Here is a 22,024-nt window from a genome sequence, read left to right on the forward strand (position 1 = left end):
TTCAATGTGTCATTCATTTGTCAGTGGACTGTGGAAACAGCTTTGTAACACAACCAAGACAAAACAGCGCACTGAATTCGATTTTCCTCAGAGGCAATATTTGTTTCCATGAAAGATTCCTGTCTTCAACATAATGTGTATTGTATTTGAAGTACATCCTCAAAATCATGCAGATGGGCTTATGGTAACACTGTTTAGTGGGAGTAGAATGTGTCTTTCATTTTCAGTTTTTTTAATGAGATCAGACAACACTGGCATACCTGCAGCTCAATGTGTCTTTTGAATGGTAAATGAAAACATGTTTCCATAGCACAACGCAGACTATGGATATTGATGCCGAGATGGACTAAAGACTGGCGGATATGCAGTAGAGGTGAAACACAGCACAATACAGAAAGGACGGTCACTAGCCCCACATTGTGAAGGGTCTGTGAGGGTAATGTGTTCTGGGTCTTTCATCCTCCATATCACCAAGGAAACTGAAACGAAGGAGTGCCAGCGGACACATAGGTGAATGCGGTTGAGAGAGGGGAGACTTTGAAGGACAAAGTACAAAAGGCAGAGGTCTGGAGAATGCAGACAGTTAATTTAACCAAAATAATAATAATAGACATTCTTTTAGATGTTCGTTCCTCGAGCACTTATGTTACATCATATTTAAAAAAACACTATCCCAGCAATTACCAGAGTGATTCCATCCAATTGATGCTGTTGTGTGAAAAAAATGTAAGGGAGGCCAAAGAGAACAGAATTCAGAGTGGAAAAATCTTTACTACAGAGAGGACATGACGCAACACATTGGCCAACACACATCTCTGCCGAACACTGCCATAGCCTAAAGCACAGTTCATATATCATGGACCTTAAGTTTCTATTCTATGCTCTCCCAGTGCGGTAGAGTGTGCTTGTGTGAACAGTTGATGTATTTTTGAATGCGCTTTCATTTATAGATTCATTGACCTGCAACCTTGCCTGTCAAGGAGAACACACTTTAAAAGACACCCACACTTCCACAACAATGATCTTGTATTTGTATTTTGTGCCAAAAGCTCTCGGAGAACTGAAGGCAACGTTTGCTATGTCTAATGTCTAAACCGTTGGAGTGGCTTCCAATGTTTTTTTATTTTCAAAGTGTATGATCAAAATGTTAAATAAAATGTCTGTTTAATGTGTCTGGTACACTGAGCATTTGCACTTGTGTTTGTCAGGATCTCTAAAAACAGAGATGGTACTAAAATATCCTATTGTGCTAGATATGAATAATGAAACCTTCATGCTGGGCTTAATGCAAAACACTGAGTCATAAAGGATGGCATTTGTTGAAGTGTGAAAATATGAGAGTAAACAAAACAAATGCCTCCAGTTTATATGTCACAACGCTTTGGGCCCTGACTAATGTTACAAATAGTGTTGGAATTAAGTCATAACCACTTTTTTCGTAGATGCATTGGGAAATTATAACTTGGCATTACATGGTTTACTTTACATTGGTGCTTGTTCTTAATATAATAGATGAAAGGACTAACTTTTCCTTTCAAGTTCAAAGTATTTTGGGGCTAATCTGACTGCAGTCCCAATATATTGGAGACAAACCCAAATTAACCCTGCGTTCCAAATCACATACTTTTTCTTTTTACTACACTACATACTAAAGTACAGAAGAGTTTTAGGGCCACAGGAGAGAAAAGAAAATCAGATAAGGAAGTTTTTTTTCTCCAAAATGCAATTCGAGTTAGTAGGGCATTTATGTATTTTCAGCATACATCAAATGATGTGCATGTATTGGGACACCCTAAATCTTTTTCCGGCATACTGAATAGCAGGTGACAACTGAAAGCCAAGTTTCAAGTAATCCGAGACAGGTTGCAGTAAAATATCAAGTCATTTGTCACATGTCCAAAACAGGTGGCCGTCCTTCTAGACAAGTCAAAGTAAAGTTCCAAGTCAATGACGAAATACTCTTGTCCCTGTTGCATTCAAGAACAATTCTGAGATTGTATGCTAAGCTAAAAAAAAATTATAATAATGTCAGGATACAAAATTGCAGTGTAAGAGTTTTGGTGCAACCCAATAAATCACCAGGAAATATTTTAAGGGCCTGCATCCTCCTGGTAAACCTACAAGCTTTGTCCTGAAAAAGCTTGGTTGATTATTACCTCTTCACAGCATCGTGTGTGCATGTAGACCTGTAAGGGCAGAATACATTTCCATGTATATATTTTGTTAGTATAAGACCTCACGTGATCATAGATTACCCAGAGCCCATTACCCAGTGAGCAGAGGTGTAATGTGCCAGAATGTGATTGGGAACACTGTTGTGGCTGTGCAGAGACTTCAGATATCCCCTAAGTACAACAAAACTCTAACTGATTTGGTCCCACTTTCAAATTTTGGAATTGTAGATTACTTTGTAGTTCCTTATTTTCGCCCAGCATACAGATTATGGTAGATTAATTCCACCTGGATCATAATTTCCCACTAATTGTCATGATGCTGTAATAAATTATTGTTCAGCCAAATTCACTCCATGTAGCAGCATCCCTCAATGAGTCGAGATTGTTATTTTAATTGGTTAGCTACTAAATCCCAAGAGCTCTGCCACAGTGCTGTTGATGTCATAGTGTAGACAGAATGTTGCATACTGAGATCAACAGGAGCAAATGGGTCCTGGCGAAAACCTTCTTGTCTAGCTCATTCAAGGAACTGCACAACCTTCTTTTTAATTGGCTTCCTACCAAGGTGGCTGGAATCATATAAAACACACTTACTGAAACTAACTGAACGTTAGATTGACCTGGACTGCAGACATTTAAAACAACTGCTATGATCTTATAATGAGTAACTGGTAAAAGTTAGCTAAATTGTGTTGAAAAATGTATTTATTTATGAATTCATTATTATTATTATTCCGGACAATTACACACAATACACAATTTTCTCTTTGCATATTCACACATATTACTTTGGGTTATCGTCCGAAGGGTGGCAGGAGAAACCAAAGGCTTATCAGGTCCCGCCCCCACTGCCATAACATTCAGATACACAGATACACAGCTACTGATACAGTTAAAACAGTTTAAAACTATATAATTAATTAGATTAAGGGACAACGTAGTACTTTATGTGGTACTTTAAAACAGGCCAATGACAATTAAGCAATACACAGATCATGGAATAACTGTTAAAAACCTTGATTTCCGATCGAAGAGACAGCTGACTGAACAATATCAGGCAACAGAATCAGTGTATCTCTCCAGGGTAACTTACAGTATGTCCCTCTGCTTTTGTGAAACTGAATTATGGCCAAAACACGGCAGCATAACCTAAATATCCCATCTTAATCCCTTATCTTGGTTTTGTGCAATAGGCTTGGTCAGTAAATACAAGATAAGTTTGACTTTGCATACAAATACTTACACAAAACCAAATGGTATATTCTGTACATGACATGTATATATTACTTACATTACAAAGATAGTATCATACATTTAAGCAAGGGTGTCTTTCAGCTGGGGGACTGTGTGTCCCCAAGAAGAAGAATGTAGCTGCCTCAGAGGGTGAGACTGACCGAGTAAAAGTGTTTACTGTGGCTTGTAAGACAATGATACTATCTGATAGGACAGAGGACACACACACACACACACACACACACACACACACACACACACACACACACACACAGTTGACTTGCAGACATATGCTTTGCACTGAAACACAAACTGGGGTGTTGATCTTTATCCGGGCTGTTATTTTCATCTGGTTTGATTGTGTTTGGTCGTTAGAAAACAATCCACAGATCACTAACCGCCTGCCTTGAGTATTTCTCCCTCTCACACTCCCTCTGTTGCTTCTTCACACTATCTTATGGGAAGAGGTTTGTTTATGTCAGGGCAGAGAAAGTAAATCGAAGGCCCATCTTTCGGAGAAGTAAACAACATTCATGACTGGCCAGAAGAAAAAAGAAGGGCAATAAATATGTGATGAACCCTCCTCACTCTCTCCTTTTAAAGATCAATTGTTTTCTGGTTTTTACAAGTGTTATACATCTGGTCTCTGCTGCTGCCTTTTCAGTGGAAAAGTTGATTAACCACAAATAATATGAGAGTTATTACAGCACTGAGGTCGTGACTGCATGAGGTCGTTGCGCAATTGTAGATGTTCAAACTTAAATTTTTATTTCTGAGTACTTCTTGGACCTTGGACAAAAAAACGGTTTTACGGCCGTTTCCTGTTTTAGTTCCGTGTGACAAAAAACACGTACAAGTTTATTACATGTCACACTGTAGGAGATGGGTCGTATAAGATGTTGTCCTGCAGTACTATATCAACCTGAGGCATGTCGGATGGTGCCTATACCTGCAGTGAAACATAAAAAAGCATGTGAGAGAGAGCTGAGGCATGTCATCTGCTCAGGTCATTCAGAAACTTATTTTTCGTTTTTGCCTCCATCATCTCGTTGTGTGTGTGTGTGTATGTGTTTTTATATATCTCTTTTTTCTTTTCTTTTTTCGCAGATGTGGGTTGCTGCAGCCGTCACATTGTAACAAATGTGGACCTAAATATAATGTGACACTGTCAATATTCTGGCCGCAGAGGCTCCATATCATCCATCAGTGGATGTGCCCTGCGGTTGGACAGCTGGGTTGATGACGAAAAGCTTCTGTCACAATTGTCAAAGATTGTTTCAAAAATCCCAATGTTACACAGTAAGATATTGGGGCCGGAAATGACTGAGTACTAAGTTTTTGTAGCTGCAGTTTGATTTGTGCTGCAATTGGGTTGTTCAATTGTGTTCATTGTGTTGCATTGTATTTGTATGTGATCTACTTTGTACTGTCATGACCATACGTGTTGCTGTAAAACCAATAATATATATAAAAAAAAGTTTCCGCATGATGACAAGAGAATAGATAATCACTGTGGCTTAATGGGAAATAACAATTCATTTGAAAGTGTCAGAAATGAAGAGAGTGGTGGAGATAGGGAGAGAAAATGGTAGAAGTGTGGAAGAATAAGACATGTCTGGTTGCCCGACTGTCCTCACATGTGCATATTCCTTAACAAACGCCATAATGTCCTTCCCAGATGTCTGATGTTAATGGTATTACATGTTATTTTTTTCAGTGTTCTATATGTGTGTTCTAATTCATTTCCTTGTCTTCCCGAGAGGCTCTGTTGTATTTCTATCTCGTTTGCAATTTTCCCAGTGGAACCCGAAGCAACATTTCATATCTGCACAGCAGGCAGGATGCTGGGAGACGAGACCTTTACAACAGCTGCCCAAAAAAGTACATTAACTGTCCTAAGTTTTCTGTTGGCTGAATAAAAACTCTGTAGTTCAAATGGTGGTTTGAAATCTGTTAGTTGATTATCTCCGGTTCCATTCTAACTTACGTTTGAAATAAGCCAAAAAAGTAAATGAGCAAGCATATTCTACTGTATTGTGTTGTTGTGTGTGTATCTGCAAGCCAGGCAGCACCAATTTGTCTTCTCGGTCGCATTAAGCAGTTTCGTCAAACCATTGGAGCTCATGGTACAGCTGCCTGCCTCAAGACACATGCAGAGATAAAAGGAGAGAGAGAGAGATAGCGAGCGAGAGAGAGAGAGACAGCGAGAAGAGAGAGAGAGAGAGAGCGTAGGTGGGAGGAACACAGGGAGGAGGAGGTATAAAATCAAAGTCCAAAGAAAGTCATTCAAAGAAAAGATAAAGTTTGATGGCTTGAAATGAATTGATTTGACATAATGAGCACAGAAAAAAATAATCAACAGGAAAAGTTCAAGAGATGTGTGAAGAGTACTGGGGAGTAGCTGTACGGTTCATCAACAGTATGATTGGCTCACAGAGGTTATCACTAACTCTGACTATTTTAACTGATGAAAGGAACATGTCCCCCATCAGCAGATTAAGTTGAAAGCAGGAAATAAAATGGAAAAGTGGAAAAAAAAACGTCAAAATAAACTTCCAAATATTAAAGTGAAGCTTTAGACCCCTACAAGTGGGTTCCATTGTGTTTGCACTGTGCACGCTCAAAAGGGACGCAAATGATTGAGAATGAGCTGGCAGGTGAATCAGTACAGATTCCTGCTGATGGGTTCACACTACTGTAATGATTATACAGGTTTCTGTCATGGTCATATCACACTTCAAGTGAGCGCTGGTCATCTGGTTGTGCCAAGTCCACGGACAAATTCAATAATGAGAGCTGTTCTTTATAGGGCTTCTTCTGCTTGGAATAAGCTCACCATTAGCTTCAGACTCGCCAAGAGCAGACGTTCTTTTAAATATCTGCTTAAAAAACAATTGATGAACCCTATTTGGATCATTAGTAAGTGTGCTTATGGATTACTACCAGTTACTATTGTTGGACGTGGTTTCATTTATTCACTGTTCATTTTTTTAACTGTGTTCGTTGTTTATTTGTTAGTTTTGTTTATTTTATTGTTTTGTTCTTGTTTTATTGATATAGTGTGATGTTGTATTATTGTTTGTTTTAATTGCTGTCGCTTTCTGTGTGGACCCCAGGAAGACTAGCCACCACTTTGTGGAAGCTAATGGGGATCCAAATGAAGAATAAAGAATAAGTCAGTAGCTAGTACAAAGAAATGTAGCAATGCGCCAGGGGAGGCAAAGAGGAAAAAAAATACCATCTAACCAACACAGATGCACACATTGCACTGTAAATGTTTTATGAGGAAGGAAATACCATGAGCAAATCCGTAAGATCACAACGGGCACAACGTGTTTTGGTGAATACAACCTCAGAAAGTTCAGAATTTGCTCATGCAGTCATGCTGTATCCTGGTGCAGGATACAGTAGAAATGCACAGACTTTGCAGAAGGGTGCAGAGAAGCGCAAACATTTTAAATTCTGGGAAGTTTAAGTTCATCTTTTAAATTAATTATAGAGACCCAGAAGACAATCAATTCATTGAGCCACTGAATCAATGGTGTGCTCACTGTGGCATAACATAGAAAAAAACACAGGAGCATAAAAAAATAATAATAACGTAGACCTATAAATCCTTCAACACAGAAATCTAGGAACTCACAAGTATGGATTCAAGAATGTAGTGGTTCTTTAAAGAGAAATGTTGCATCTGAGTTCTGGAGTGATTGTTATGTGAACAACCAACAGTGTTTCTCAGCCAGAAGTGATGCACTAAGTCATTGAGCATAAGTCTGACTCTGTTGGGCACCCATAATGCTTTGTGCATTATGTTGTGGGTTTGCATACTGTTTTAAATATGCACACATCTCTACAGTGCTCACAGTAGTAAATGTTTTTAATGTTGAAGTTAACTTGTTTGACTCATCCACTTTCTCTTCTTGTTCGTACTGTAGCCTACAATACTTCATTTTTTGCATTACAATACAAATCGACTTGTGCCGCTTGACTTGAGCTCAATTGGTTTGTGTTACTTGTTGTAGTGTGACTCACGCACGTCAAAGGTAAAAGCGCGTGAAAACACAGTTGAAAGAGAGAGTCAAGTCCATCTGGCTTTTACCTTTGTTCCAATTTGACAAAGCAATCAGAGTGGAGATGGAGAGCTTTATGTTTAATTAAAGCCATGCACTCCTTTCTGCTTCTGTAAAAGTTGCCATGGCCAAGTGCCTCACTGCCAGGCTAATCTCACAACATAATGCAATGCCTCCCCCGACAGAAAGGAACGTGTGGGCCGCTTTGTAGGCAGAACAAAGAAAAAAGAGAAACACTTAGTATGGAACATACATGGACCTGTGAGCCAGAATACACCTCCACACGCAAGAGACATACTTGGACACACATACGCACACACACACACACACAAACACAAAGGCAGAATAAAGGGACAACACAAAACACACACACTCTTCCTTCACAAAAATGCTCGGCCATCAATGAAAGGTCAAAGTAAAGTAGAGTTGTTGTCTCTTTCCCATCAATACTCATTGAATAGTGAGAAAAGATGTGTATTAAGGCTACGGAGTAAAAAACATACATCTTTATGCTCTGACAACTATGGATTCCTTCCCTGATATGAAATGTTTCCTGTGATAAAACATTGAGAACAGAACATCTTGTATCCTGGGAAGAATTGTGACACATTTCGAAGCTTTTCTCTGTGCTTATAATATGAGTTCATCCTGTTTGTTTGGTGATGGGTTGAACCAGTGAGCACAATGCTTCTGGATGTGTGCTCAATGCTGTTTGGCAGCCATACTGCTCTTTCATGTATGCATAATGGTGTGGGATTGCCTACTGCGGTAAATGTTGGTAATGGTGCTTGTAGCTCACAAAAGTATAACCAGCATGATTCATTCCATAAGGATCCTGTCAGGTCTGAATGAAGCCATTAAGAACATTTACATCATAGTCTCTATTGTCCTAATGACACAAAGCCATCACGTAAAGGAATACTTCACCCATACAGAAGCAGCGTTCTGTCCTTATAAAATCACTGTTATAATGTTATGAATAAGGTTTTTCTTCCCTCAGTCTTCCCTAAGTCTTCCCTTGGCCCAGCTGTCCTGTTAATCCTAACCCTACATTTTACCATGTGTGATGTCACACATGGGAAACTGTAGGTTTAGACAGTGAGACCATAAAACACTCTTTCTGCCTTTTCTCAGGCTAGGATGAAATTATTTCTAAAATGTTTGCACATTTACACTCCATAGGATCTCAGAGTTCAATACACCAGGGAAGTAGGTCTTTAAACGGACAGGTGAAGCCAACAATGACTGAAAAGGACGCATGACACAGAGAAATAAGTACAGAAAGGGAAAATCTAGAACTGTGAAATAAGTGGAATTGCTCTAAAAACAGCAGCAAAAAAGAAATAAAAAAGATGTTGAAAGTTAGGTGTTATAAATATCACCTGCTATTATTATTTCCTAAGAAATATTCAGCCGAGTTCCCTCTGCAATCAACCTATGGGCGGAGGAGAGATAGAGGAGCAGGAGAGAAACAAGCAATGTGGCACCAAACACCCACCATATCATCACAACAAACAAACAAACAAACACACACACACACACACACACACACACACACACACACACACACACACACACACACACACACACACACACACACAGATATTACAGGGAATTTGATATTGGATTTAGCTCTCCCTGACTGGCTTCAGGGATAACTGGAATCACTAGTAATCTCAGACTTCCCTACCACCTCTGCCCCCTACACACCATCTGTTCACATAATACCCAGTTTAACCTGACTTATATTTGTAGACACATTTTGACACAACACCGATGTTACTTTTGGAGATCGTTTTATTAAATAGCAAATACACATAATGGATTGGATTTATATAGCGCTTTTCAAGGCACTCAAAGACGCTTTACAGGGTTCCAGGTTCCATTCATTCACACACAGTCATACTGGTGGTGGTAAACTACCATAGCAGCCACAGCTGCCTTGGGGCAGACTGACATGTTATTCTAGAGGGAAAAGGAAGAATACAAAGCAAGAGCTCAGCTTTCAGAGCTGCTGTTATTATTACTGGAAAGAACAGGAAATGAAAGGGAATTAAAGATACAGTATCGTTGGCATCATGATCAGATAAAAACCTTATCGTCATGTCGGCAGTGAGTGAGAGGGTAAACTGCACATAGGCTACTGATCCTGGGGAAAGCTGTGTCCTCATTGTGATGCATTCTATAGAAAAGAGAGAAAGGGGTTGAGCAAAAGGGATCTTAACTTCTACTTTCAGTCATCTTTGTATAGTGTATCTACCGTATATGCATCAGTGCGCCACTCTTTATACGTGGAGAACTTAGTGGACTTAATTTAATCGTTTATCCTTCGACACAAGACAGAATTTTTGCAGTTCATCTTCATACTGAGCTGTGGCATAAAAAGTCCTTGTGGCTTTCTTTAGTACAAAAATGTATTGTTCATCAGTGAATGCTGGTGCTAGCTGATGATGACCCTGCAGGTCACCGGCAGAAGTGTTCTGAAAGTTGATACATGGTGATGTCATTGTGTGAACTGCAAACATGCTTTTAATAGTGCTCCATAGCTTTGGCAAATACATGTCCATCCACTGCAAAAAGATTTTTTCGTCATATCTTTATGTATACATCATCCTTTCATAGGCCTGTATGAAAATGCTAAATAGTGTGCACTTCGCAGTCTTAATGAACCAAAACAAAGGCACCATGAATATGAATTTTGCTCGCCCCATGAGCTTGTATAATGAAATGACTCCAGAGATGAGTCATAAGATTAAACGGAGTAGACTTGCATTCCAGATGGATGAGCTTAAGGACTGTCAATTATACTAAAAAGGACGGCAGTTACACCAATTAACAAGTGCCTCAATCTGCTGCTCAAGAAAAGCAAGTTTTCAGTAATTTCCCCGCTTACAGTACAATATGGTTATTTTAAAGATAATTTTTTAAATGGCCTTATTAAAAACTGCATTCTAATTCATTCTGCCAATAACTATGTGTCCCGAAGACAAGCTATAGTCCCAAAGAAAACACATGTTCATTTTCAGAGCTGCTCTGAATCAACTTTGAAAGCTAACAGAAACAGAGACATACCAAGCACTAAGCCTTGCATTAACCAATCAAAATCAGCCCCCGGGCCACCAATTTGTGTGACAAATGAGAATGACCAATCATTTATACCCATTAATCTCTCCCTTTATGTGGCTGGCAGTGTGTCCTGTCGCAGGGACTCTGAAGGGACACAATTTCTACAGCCCCTCATTATTTTCTTTCCGTCTTCCCCAAGGCTGTTAATGGATGTGGAAATATATGTACCCAAAGTTAATCGAGGCATGCTAAAGAGGGTTTGATTCAGAATCTAATTTTGGCCCAGAAGGTAGGTGTGTTGTAACCAGGAGGACACACACACAGACGCACGCACGCACACACACACACACACGCACAACATTCATAAGTTAGTATAGCCACAGGGCGAGTGTAGGCCTACAGTATGATTGTGCTTCCTCCACGGCCAGGCGTAATAACAGGCTGACAGGCAGGCAGACACGGGCATCGTGTGTATGTGTGTGTGTATTTGTCTTCCTCACCTCAGCCAATGTGTAAATGGCTGACAGTTGTGCACATCACTTATTCACTTCCCTTGCAATGAGAGTGAGAATGTTGATTAGTGAGTGAGCCAGGTGGTCTTATAGTCAATAAATCAATCAATACAGTGGGCGTTCTTTATCCTCCATAATCCTGCAGGACAGCTCCATGGTTTGGACTGCTCCATGACATTTGGCATGTTAAGGCTATATTTTCTCAAATCCATGCCATAGATGATGAAATAATGATTAACATATAGTAATTGGCAGATGATTTGGTAATGATAATTATTATAAGAATTCCTAAAATAAAGCCTACCTTACTGAATCTACCAAAGGCTGTACGTTGTAACAATGATCTTAATGGGGAAAAAAAGCAAGCAATAAAAGAAACAAGACACAGTGGGTGTATTTATATTCTCTTTAATATATCTTAAAAAATTGGATATACAATCTGAGAAAAAGAAAACATTGAGGATTTGAAGAACAGTTTGTTAATCTTCTCCCCCCTGGCCCGAAAAAAAAAACAGAGTAAGCCCAGGCAGAGACATTTCCCAATAACATAATGGGAGAGAAACACCGCTAACTGCCAAACTAAAGGACATATGACAACATCAACTAAAACCAGAGTATTAGTAAGGCTAAGATTAAGTATACATTATTTGGCTACCATATCCTGGAGGCAACAATTAACCGGCATGGCAATTAACACAGGATGGCTTCATTAGTAATAGGTGGTAACATTAGCCTTCAAGGTCAACACTCACACTCTACATATCAGCTTTCAATGGTATTCGTCATATTCTCAGGTCCTTTATTTTGGCAGATGCGAAGAGCCATAATGTTGTTCTGTTTACTTTCACAAGGAAAATGATCATCCTTATTTGAGCTATTGAACCCCGAGGCCCCGGTAACGAACAAGAAAAGAGGGTCAAGAAGGAACCAGAGCATGCTAACAAGTCACATCATTTCAACACGTCATACTGTAACTGCCCACACACACACTCAACAAGCACTACATTTCAATCGTTATACACACACACACACACACCTTCTGGCATAGCATATCTGACATCCTTAGTAAAATGCACCTGTGGCGGATCACATAGACTTTGCCTCATGCAGACGTGTGAACACAAAGCTAAATGGAGTGGGAACAGTCCTGATGTTAAGTGATACGACTAGAACTGTAGGTGCACACACAAACACAACACACACCACACTCTCACTAACTCATTGACCTGTTATGGACAAAATCCACAACGGCAGAGGTTCATAAAGACTGTTAGATGTTATCTGTTTGGCTCAGAAACAACAGAGTTGTCCCACAATGCAGTTCCCCTCCACATCTACTCCAGTCAATTCAGCAGCACCTGCACAAGTTCCCAGGTAGGTTTAGTAGCTAAAATGGAGCTATCATTTTAGCATGCAAGCTAATCCACAGGTAAGCTTGCCAACTGGGAACTGAGTGAGCTACGTCATCTCGTCTACTTTCAGCCCTGCAAACCTGTCCAAAGCGCAAATGAGAAGTACATTTTCGATTGTAACTTAAAACTAGGGTAGCATACTGAAGTCTAGCAGACATCTGGCTACAACAAACGGACATGAAAAATAAAGAGCCCCCCATGCACCAAGTGGAAACCTTTCACTCCTAAGCTCAGTAGCCTGCTGGTTAGCTTAGTATCTGACTGCCAATTAGGAAGTTCTTCTACAGACTTCTCTGAAAAGAGACACACGTTAGCTCAGGGAATTTCCGACACCAACAAGTATGACAGGGTTCGTACAATGCAGTCACAAAGCCTTGGTAAATAACATGAATTAAACTCAACAGCAGCACAATGACCCTGAAATGAAACAGACTGACTGACTGAGACTTTGAGGGTAAATCGCTGACATCAGCTTTGAGCGTGTTTTACTGTGATCACACACATTTTGAGTGAACTGTATAGGTCTTCATCTTTGACTTTCACTGACTAGCAGATGTCAGGACAGTCATTCTGTAGTTACGGAACAAAATTGGTTTTAATTTGGAGTCGTGATTCAGGAGATAATTCTCTGCAGGTTCATAATAATGAGTGATCTCTTACACATTGTGTTTCTCATTGTCATTTTGACCCATTATTAGAAAGCTATTGATTACGGCTGCATAAGGTTTATGGTTACTAAGTTTCACAACACATTCCTCATTAAACCTGTATAAAAGGAGCTACAATGTTCTTTTCTTATGGAAATACAATTCATTCAGTCCTCTCAACTAGTAGTCGTTGCTTCATTTCAAACCAATTCTGCGATGAGTTGAACACCCCACAAATACGTCACTGCCATTGTACCTGAATGCACTGAAAGTATCAAATAAACCTCTTAATTATCAACGGTACATGTGGTTGTGTGTGTAAAACGGACAGATGGACAGAAAAGGACAGTGAACGGAGGAGCAGTAGGGGCACAGAGACAAATTTAAACTAAAAAAGTACAGTACATATGGCTGTGGCTTTAGTCGTACTGAAAACACTCAGTATGGGAGTTTTGTGTTTGTGTGTGCACATGCAGGGAGAGTGACAACAGAACGGGACGATTGGTTCATTCTCATGCTGTCTAGTGGGGCTGTATAGGCTTTCAAAAATCAGTGTGTGTGTGTGTGTGTTTGTGTGTATGAGTACTAGACAAGTGTACAGAATCCTCTGTGTGGATGTGTCCACCTTTTACTACAGGATGTGGAACTGTGTGTGCGTGTGTGTCTCTGTCTGTCTGTCTGTCTCTGTGTGTGCGAGTGTGTGTGTGTGTGTGTGTGTGTGTGTGCAACCCGGTATCACGCCGAGGCGTGTAATAGACACGCATGGACCGGCGTGTCTATTACACGCCTTGCCTGACCAGGGCGTGAGTTACACGCGCACCTCCCGCCCGTCTAAATGAACGGAGGAATAGCACCAACAGGGGCCTACATGTTCTCCCAGCATTTCAATACTATCCAGCTGCAGCCCCGCAGACAAACACCCTGGCGTGGGTGGTTAGGGTTAGGGCAAGGGGACAGGGAGAGGTTAGAATATAGATAGAACATTGACGGAACACCGCGGCGGCCATCTTGACTACGGGAGGTGCGCGTGTAACTCACACGCCCTGGTCAGGCAAGGCGTGTAATAGACACGCCGGTCCATGTGTGTCTATCTCACGCCTCGGCGTGAGATCGGGTTGGTTGGTGTGTGTGTGTGTGTGTGTGTGTGTGTGTGTGTGTGAAGATGTGTCTGTGCACTTACATGCATTTTCTCTTTAGCGACACAAACATGGCAGGCACTGGAACAGAGAACTGATTGCAACAGGTTATCTTTCACTTGATTTTGTTAAATTACAGAGTCACTTCCTTTAATTATTATTATTATTATTTTTTTATCCCGTGATTAGGGTTAGGGTTAGTCAGTGACCTCGCCTCAACAAAACAGACATTGCACATTGCAGTCATTGTAACACTAAATCGATTAGAATAATTAAAGCACACTTTTTCTTTTTGTCTGCAAGCCCTTCCTCAAAACGTATAATTTATTAATTTATTTTTTTAATGTAGTTCCTTCCTTCAATGTGTAGTTTATTGCAATCTAGTGAACAGCAGGGCATGGGCGTGGCTGTGGTGTCCAGAGGTGGGAAGTGGAAGGAGTCAAAGAGTCAGCTGTTGATTCACACACATTGGGGCCGAGGTTGGCCAAGGTAAGCAGAGGTAAGGTAGAGCAGTTTGTTGGTTGGCTGGCGCAGGCTGATGTAAGGAGCCGATTTGCTTCTATCATCTGGCGTAGTGCTTGATGTAATCTTGAACCTTATTTCGAAAATCCTCCTGGATCGGAGACAGGAAAAAGGAGAAGAGATGTTATGAGGAACAGATGGATAAACAGATGTTAAAAATGTGTAAAATGTCAAGCAAATTAGAAGCCACAAACTCATATAGTCCATGTCAAAAAAATAAAAATTAAATAACTACGAAGCACATCAACACAGGCTCAACCAAATATACAGTAGATAAATGTTGGGATTTTTGCCCAATTTAACAATGACAGTTTCAGTACGGCATCTACATACAGGTGCATCTCATATTATTAGAATATCATGGAAAGCTTGTTATTTTCTGTTATTTAATAAAAAAAAGTGAAAGTTCCATATATTATATACTATTAGATATAAAGTAATATATATGTTTAATCCTGAAAAGCTCAACAACAAAAACATGCCTGAAATATATCACTTTATGTCCAATACATCTCAAATATATAAATCACATTAAAATGTCCATAATATTCAAATAGTATGAGATGCACTTGTAGACCCTATAAGCCTGATACTTGTAACTTTGTCCATGTCACTCTATACTGTATGTTGATCCTAAAGCTGCTTGATAGCCACACAGTCATGGGTAAATGCAACCATGATGCAACACGGCTGGGCTAATCTGAGACGATGTGACACAAGATAGTCAAGTGAAGTACCACAACAGAGAGAGGATTTTAATGTTGTGCTGACATAGATAAGGAAACTGTATTTGATTTGAATTAGTCACATCTGTCCAATAGGGACCACGGGACCAATACTTATCCACTGGATTGGATCAGTGCAACTCTATTTGTATCTTTTTTTTAACAGGGTATTAAATGTTGAGTTTAAACAGAGCCTCTGGCGTAAGCCTTTGCCTCGATCTCCACTGGTTTCATAAGCAAAATGTTCAAGTTGACTGAGTTGATTTAAAGTAGCTACGAGGAACTTTTAAATGTTTTTGAAACAGTCTCATTTTTCCTCTGATGATCATAAATGACATCTAACAGCAAATGAGACCATCTGCGCAAAGAACACTATTTCTTTATAGTTTTTCTTAATGCCTTTTTTCCGGGTCGTCAACCAGGAACAACAAGAAGCTGGCTTTGTAGAAACAGTATCGCTTTTGTCCAAAGGGGACGCTAGAATGAACAAAAACAGAAAGTTTTGCAGTTAAGATTTTGATCATTCAGAGGACATCTCATACAAGCGTTTCACACCCCTTTTTTCTCACACACACACACACACACACACACACACACACACACACACACACACACACACACACACACACACACACACACACACACACACACACACACACACACACACACACACACACACACACACACACACACACACACACACACACACACACACACGCACACACACACGCGCACTCCATGAAACTTTGCCAGTTGATTACTGACATTAAAACAATTTTTTCGTATTGACGTTTTCTTTTCGAACATGTTTAAATAATAAATATATATGCAAATTTGGCGTATTTCACTCATTATGCACACCTTTGCATATCTTTAAAAAACGAAAATCTAGATGTTGGATAAAGCCAGAGTTCAAATCTTTATTGAATTTGTACAACATATTAGTGTCCAAAGAGATTTGGGATATAGCCTTTATTCATTTTATTAATCAAAAAAGACTTCTGTAATAATCTTCAGAATAGTGCTAAGAATAATTATTGAAAGTTCAGTTCATGTAAGAGCTTTAGAAGTTGATATTTCTGGTCTCAAACCATGTCTATCCAACCACTATCAAACCAAATATTTGTTCAACAAGAGGAAGTTTGTTATGTAGAAACTTGTTACTTTATACACTAATATGTTGTCAAAATGCAACACAGATGTTAACTCTGGCTTCATCCAACATAAAAAAAAAAAAAAACTTCAATAGAAAATATCATTGCTTTAATGTTAGTAATCAACTGGCAAAGTGTCATGATGATATCTAAAAGTTAATTATTTTTTTTTTTGCCTTAAACTGTGGTTCCGATATTCTATTTCGGCCCCCTGTAGCTTTCCAGCAGCTAGTTGACCAGGTTGTCCACCCAGGTTGTGATCCTTGAAGGTCCTAGATATCATATCTGGTGAACAACCTTTAACAACATTCCATGCCCATACAATCACATTGACCCCTGTGTATTAGTTAAATCCCCTCTGGTCATGTGTGCCCCCTGCTCCAGTTTCCATGTTTTTCTCATTGACTTCTGTCCACCCCCATCCATCCGCCCTTTACTCCCCTGCCTCTTCTGACAGCCCTCTTGTGTTTACTCTGCTCTGTCCATCATTTCAAGCCTCCAATGTCTTCAGCTGTGTTCGAGACACAGTCAAATAACTATTCTTTAATTTGTCAGACTGATTACATTACATTACATTACATCACACACACCCACACACACACAACTCATTCAGAACTTTACAACCGAAACACAGACACCCATAGCCATGTACCCACAAATCGTACTAGTTAATGACTTCCATGCAAGACGGCTGAATAAACCTATATAGCCAATGCATGTGAGGTTGGAACTTACTGTGGCTCTGAAAAGCAGTTTACACACCCTTAGTCCACCAAGATGTCTAATGAGCAACAAGAAAGTTGAACAGGGATTTTACTAACCCCATTTGCACATTTTCTTCCCATGGCACCTCAAACACAGCAAAGACAACATGAGACTGGGCTGTATAGCTTCACCCATGCATTCTTTAATGGTTTACTTGCTTTCCATATTTCAATTAGGAATCACCTTTACTAACAATACACCAGAATAGTTTACCAGTTCATTTGTGGCTACATTTAAAGAGTGCTTCAGGGATATGTCTTACTTGGTTTCTATGCTTTGCACACACCATCTACCCCCTTCTCAGCTCCACTCTCCTGCCCAGTTTTTTTCACTTGTTCCCCTGCATCACCCATCCATCAGGGCCATGAATTGCTGTCATGCTCCCAGTGTCCCGCTGTCCAACATGTGTCCCACACAGACATCCGCACACTGATTTACGGCACAGCTCCAGTGGCTTCAGTCAAGCACGTATTGCTGGGGCCTCGGTGCGTGAATGAGAGACGGAGAACGTGAGAAAGAACACGAGCCAGAGGGAAGAGAAAGATAGACAGGAAGACGAGTCTGTGTGTGTTTGTGTGTCTCTGTCTGTCTGTCTGTCTGTCTGTCTGTCTGTCTGTCTGTCTGTCTGTCTGTCTGTCTGTCTGTCTGTCTGTCTGTCTGTCTGTCTGTCTGTCTGTCTGTCTGTCTGTCTGTCTGTCTGTCTGTCTGTCTGTCTGTCTGTCTGTCTGTCTGTGTGTGTGTGTGTGTGTGTGTGTGTGTGTGTGTGTGTGTGTGTGTGTGTGTGTGTGTGTGTGTGTGTGTGCGTGCGTTTGTGTAAACATATGACATACAAGACAGGAACGCTGAAAAGCAACCGGCGACAAACTTCCGCAGTGATGACAGCAGTTTGAGTATCTGTCCTCAGAGAGATGATGGATTGCGGGGGGGGGGGGTCTCTCCTCACGATTCACTGCCTCAAGTGCAGCGAACAGTGCAAAGAAATGGGTTTTGGGTCTCTGTTTGGGACTGTGTGGGTATCTCTAAGAGCCCATGCTATGTTGGTATATTTTGGTGAAGTAACAGCATGTGTGAAAAGGCGTTGCTTAACAAATAAACAGAGTTTCTCCTGCATAGAGAATTACGCGGCCGCCTCCAGCTCTAAATAAAAGAAAGTCTCCATGGAAAAGCCTATTTTCTAACTTCTAATTTGAATGAAATTGTGAAGGGGCTGAAGGCTCTGCACTTTGCTTCTGGCTTTGTGAGGCATCAGGAAAAACACTACTTTCTTCAAAAAATGGCCAAGTACTTCTATTAATCAGATTAATACTCTATTTCTGGAAACAAAGATGCAGTTTGAAAGGTCAGTGGTTGAACTAATTCAATATACTTTCTAAACTTTGATTTAAGACGCAATGTGTATTATCCAAAATGTGAACAATGTGAAAAGTAAGAGGTAACTGATGTCAAACACATTTCACATTAGGGCCCTAAAGAAACAAACAGTGAGCATGTCAAAGTGCCCCGAGGGAGAATCACATGTCTTAAACTGTATACGTCATATTTTGTATACCAGGAGGAGCTTTTCTGTCTATTTGAGATCCCAGTGAAAAAACATATATATACTGTATATATATTGGTCCGTCGGTGTATACCAGCTTGGCTTTCTGGCATACTTTGTCTACCCAACCGCCTATTGCAAGCTTCCAGAAGCCTGTGTGGGAGAACCCACAATAAACAGAAACTTAAAACAGACACACATAGCATGCCAAGGTATGCTATTTAGTGGAAACAAAAGTGGGAGAAGGACATCACAGAGGGAGTGGTGATGTGTGTGCAAAGCTTAAGATTGCCCCAATTAGGCCATCCGAAATCCAATTGAACCGAAATCCAATTGAACGGTTAAGAAAACACAGTGACAGAAGGCTATGTTTAAACTAGCCAAAATCAAGATGTCCAACACAGGTTTGAATCTTGGGTCACATACACCTATCAAATGGGTGAATCAAACTTTATATCTTACAGCTCAAAAATGGCTGAGGCTGCAAATAGTTCTGGCATTCATTAGTTTAAAGTCTCGAGGTAATGTCTGCAGTCCATTCAAAACTTTTGTTAGACAACAGTTAACTTTTTTGTTTTTGCACCATTTCTCAGATGGAAGCCAATTAATTCTCCTCCACTGGAAAAAAAAAGCAAAGGAAGCCCTAAGGATGCACAAGGTAAACAGACTGCCAAGGCACATTTAAAAGGGAGAGAGGAGAGGTGTTAGCAGGGAAAGGACTAAATGGAGTACAAGAGAGAGATGAGAATGGATGCAGAGGTAGGGCAGCTGTTGTTCTCACAGCCCCAGGTCTTTTCACACTTCGACTGACTGGGGAATCGTTAAGTAATAATATCAAACTCCTGTCATATCCGACTGTGGTCAGGAAAAAGTGCTTCTATCCTAAAACTACAGTGTATGGCTTTTCCATTACAGCCAACATTGACAATGAAGACACTAAAGATTGTTCACAAAACTGTTTATGGCAATTGTTGAGATGGCCCCGAACACATACCTCTACTTGTGTGTTATGTAATCTAAACGGCTGTGTAGGACATTGACAACGTTCGTAATCCATTTTTATTCCACCGAATGTTTAAAGTGATCTATCATCACGATCATTAAAGATTTTTTTCCGACCACATTTCTTCCTCAAATATGAGTTCATCACTGTCTATCCAGATTGTAATAATGCGTTGGACATTTCACAATTTTAGTAGTTTCATCTTTCATCTAGTTTTCTTTGTTTTATGCAGGCCAATAATTTCACCCCTCTGGAACAGAGTTACATCTTTTCCAAAACCACAGCATATGTCTTCTGACCGGGTTGTTTAAGAAATAAAACGCGATTCACTGCATCATTATGGGTTAAGTAAATTGTTTCCAACTGAAACATATTAATCACTGCAGTTTTTGACCAATGGAGGGTTCTAAACTATTGGCCTATAGTAAAATCCTGGTGGCAACTTTGTTTTGGGCCGGGCAGTGTACATACGTCTTCCCAGGTTTACCAAAATTGAGCATGATTGAGGTGATGCTGTGTGTGCTTTTGGCTTGTTATGTTGCACATATAAAAGCTGGAGAAACATGTACAGACACACTGATGTACTCAAGGACAGAACTTGAAGTCCTGAACACACAGTCTTAAATAAAGAGATTTGTTAGAAAGTTAAAAGCCGCTTGTCCAAATAATGATGGGTCTCACCTTCTTCCTTAGTTTGCATTGCTGCTTGTCATAGTTTGCATTAAAACAACCCAATGGGCCCAAGCCTTTCCACAAAATACATTTGTTTAACTTGTCCTCCAGCTCTACCTGAGTTAGTGGGGAAGTTTTGGTATACTCTTGGTTTTCGCACACCACTTCTTTATTTAAATCGGCAGGTTTACAAACAAACAGGTACACAGCTAAATTAGGTGAAAAGAGCTCATGTACATCTGACTGTATTACTTAAATATTGATTTCACTACAGTGACATTTATGATCAATTATTTATTTATATTTTTGTGAATTTTGACATTAAACCAAAAGCATCAGCAGATTGGTATCTGAATCGCTGTTATAGTCATACTCCTTATAACAGGTACAGAGCAGGATGTACTAGTTGGTCCATTATAAGCACACAGCCACACTTAAAAAGTTGTTTCATTGCAATCTTACAAAAAACATCTGCTCCAACCTGACCGAATTAGAGAGTTCACCGTGACTGTAACGGCCACTCTAAATGATCAGGCAAGCAAGGAAATAAGGAAAATAAAACTATACTGATAAGCAGTAAACATAGGTGTTTCTTATAGCTGCTGATCCTCACTTGACTCAGGAGCAACCTTGATTTCTCTTGTTCCTTTGGCACTCTAATGAGACCCTACTGGGCCACAGAGATCACTGCTGGGCACAGAGCTAATAACAATGACAGAATCCAAATCAAGATGCAGTGAAGGGTGTGTGTGTGTGTGTGTGTGTGTGTGTGTGTGTGTGTGTGTGTGACTATTGATTAGGTTGATGAGGTTCAGCCACCTGAGATACCTGGGGAATCAAGAGAGTGAGCAGAGAGAGAGAGAGAGAGAGAGAGAGACACAGACAGACAGACAGACAGACAGACAGACAGACAGACAGACAGACAGACAGACAGACAGACAGACAGACAGACAGACAGACAGACAGACAGAGAGAGAGAGAGAGAGAGAGAGAGAGAGAGAGAGAGAGAGAGAGAGAGAGAGATGTGGTCTCACATTCACGAGTTACAATCAAAAGGGGGAGGACTCTGAAGTTGCACCAGTCAAGAACCCTTCAAGGTCCCACTCTGTCCCTCAGTGTCCTTTAGTATTAGTCAATATCACATTACGTTATATCACATAATTCTCCTGCATTGTGTGCCAGGTACACTTGCAACACTTGTTTTGCTGTTTAAGCACTGACACATAAGTGACAATAGACTTATGAAGTCTCTTTGCTTTCCAGCAAATGTTGCCATTTTAGCAATTTACATTTAAATGTATCTATTCATCTACTGTATATATCTCTCTATCTACAGTATGTGTCTATATATTATGTGTATATATCAGGGTTACTAAAAAAAGAGTTTAAAATGTGA

At 40.1% G+C, this 22,024-nt stretch overlaps 1 protein-coding gene across 1 annotated transcript in view; it reads right to left on the bottom strand.

Annotated features, from left to right (window-relative positions):
* Positions 1-11,519: 11,519 nt before the first annotated feature.
* ube2f (ubiquitin-conjugating enzyme E2F (putative)) overlaps positions 11,520-22,024 on the bottom strand; it is a 47,211-nt gene continuing 36,706 nt past the window's right edge. The window contains exon 10 of the mRNA XM_080037974.1: positions 11,520-14,863. Within this exon, the coding sequence (XP_079894100.1) occupies positions 14,813-14,863 (51 nt within the window). The 3' untranslated portion in view covers positions 11,520-14,812. The remainder of the gene's footprint in view (positions 14,864-22,024) is intronic.

Source organism: Ammodytes marinus (genome assembly GCF_949987685.1).
Source record: "Ammodytes marinus genome assembly, chromosome: 12".
NCBI classification, from domain to species: Eukaryota; Metazoa; Chordata; class Actinopteri; order Uranoscopiformes; family Ammodytidae; genus Ammodytes; species Ammodytes marinus.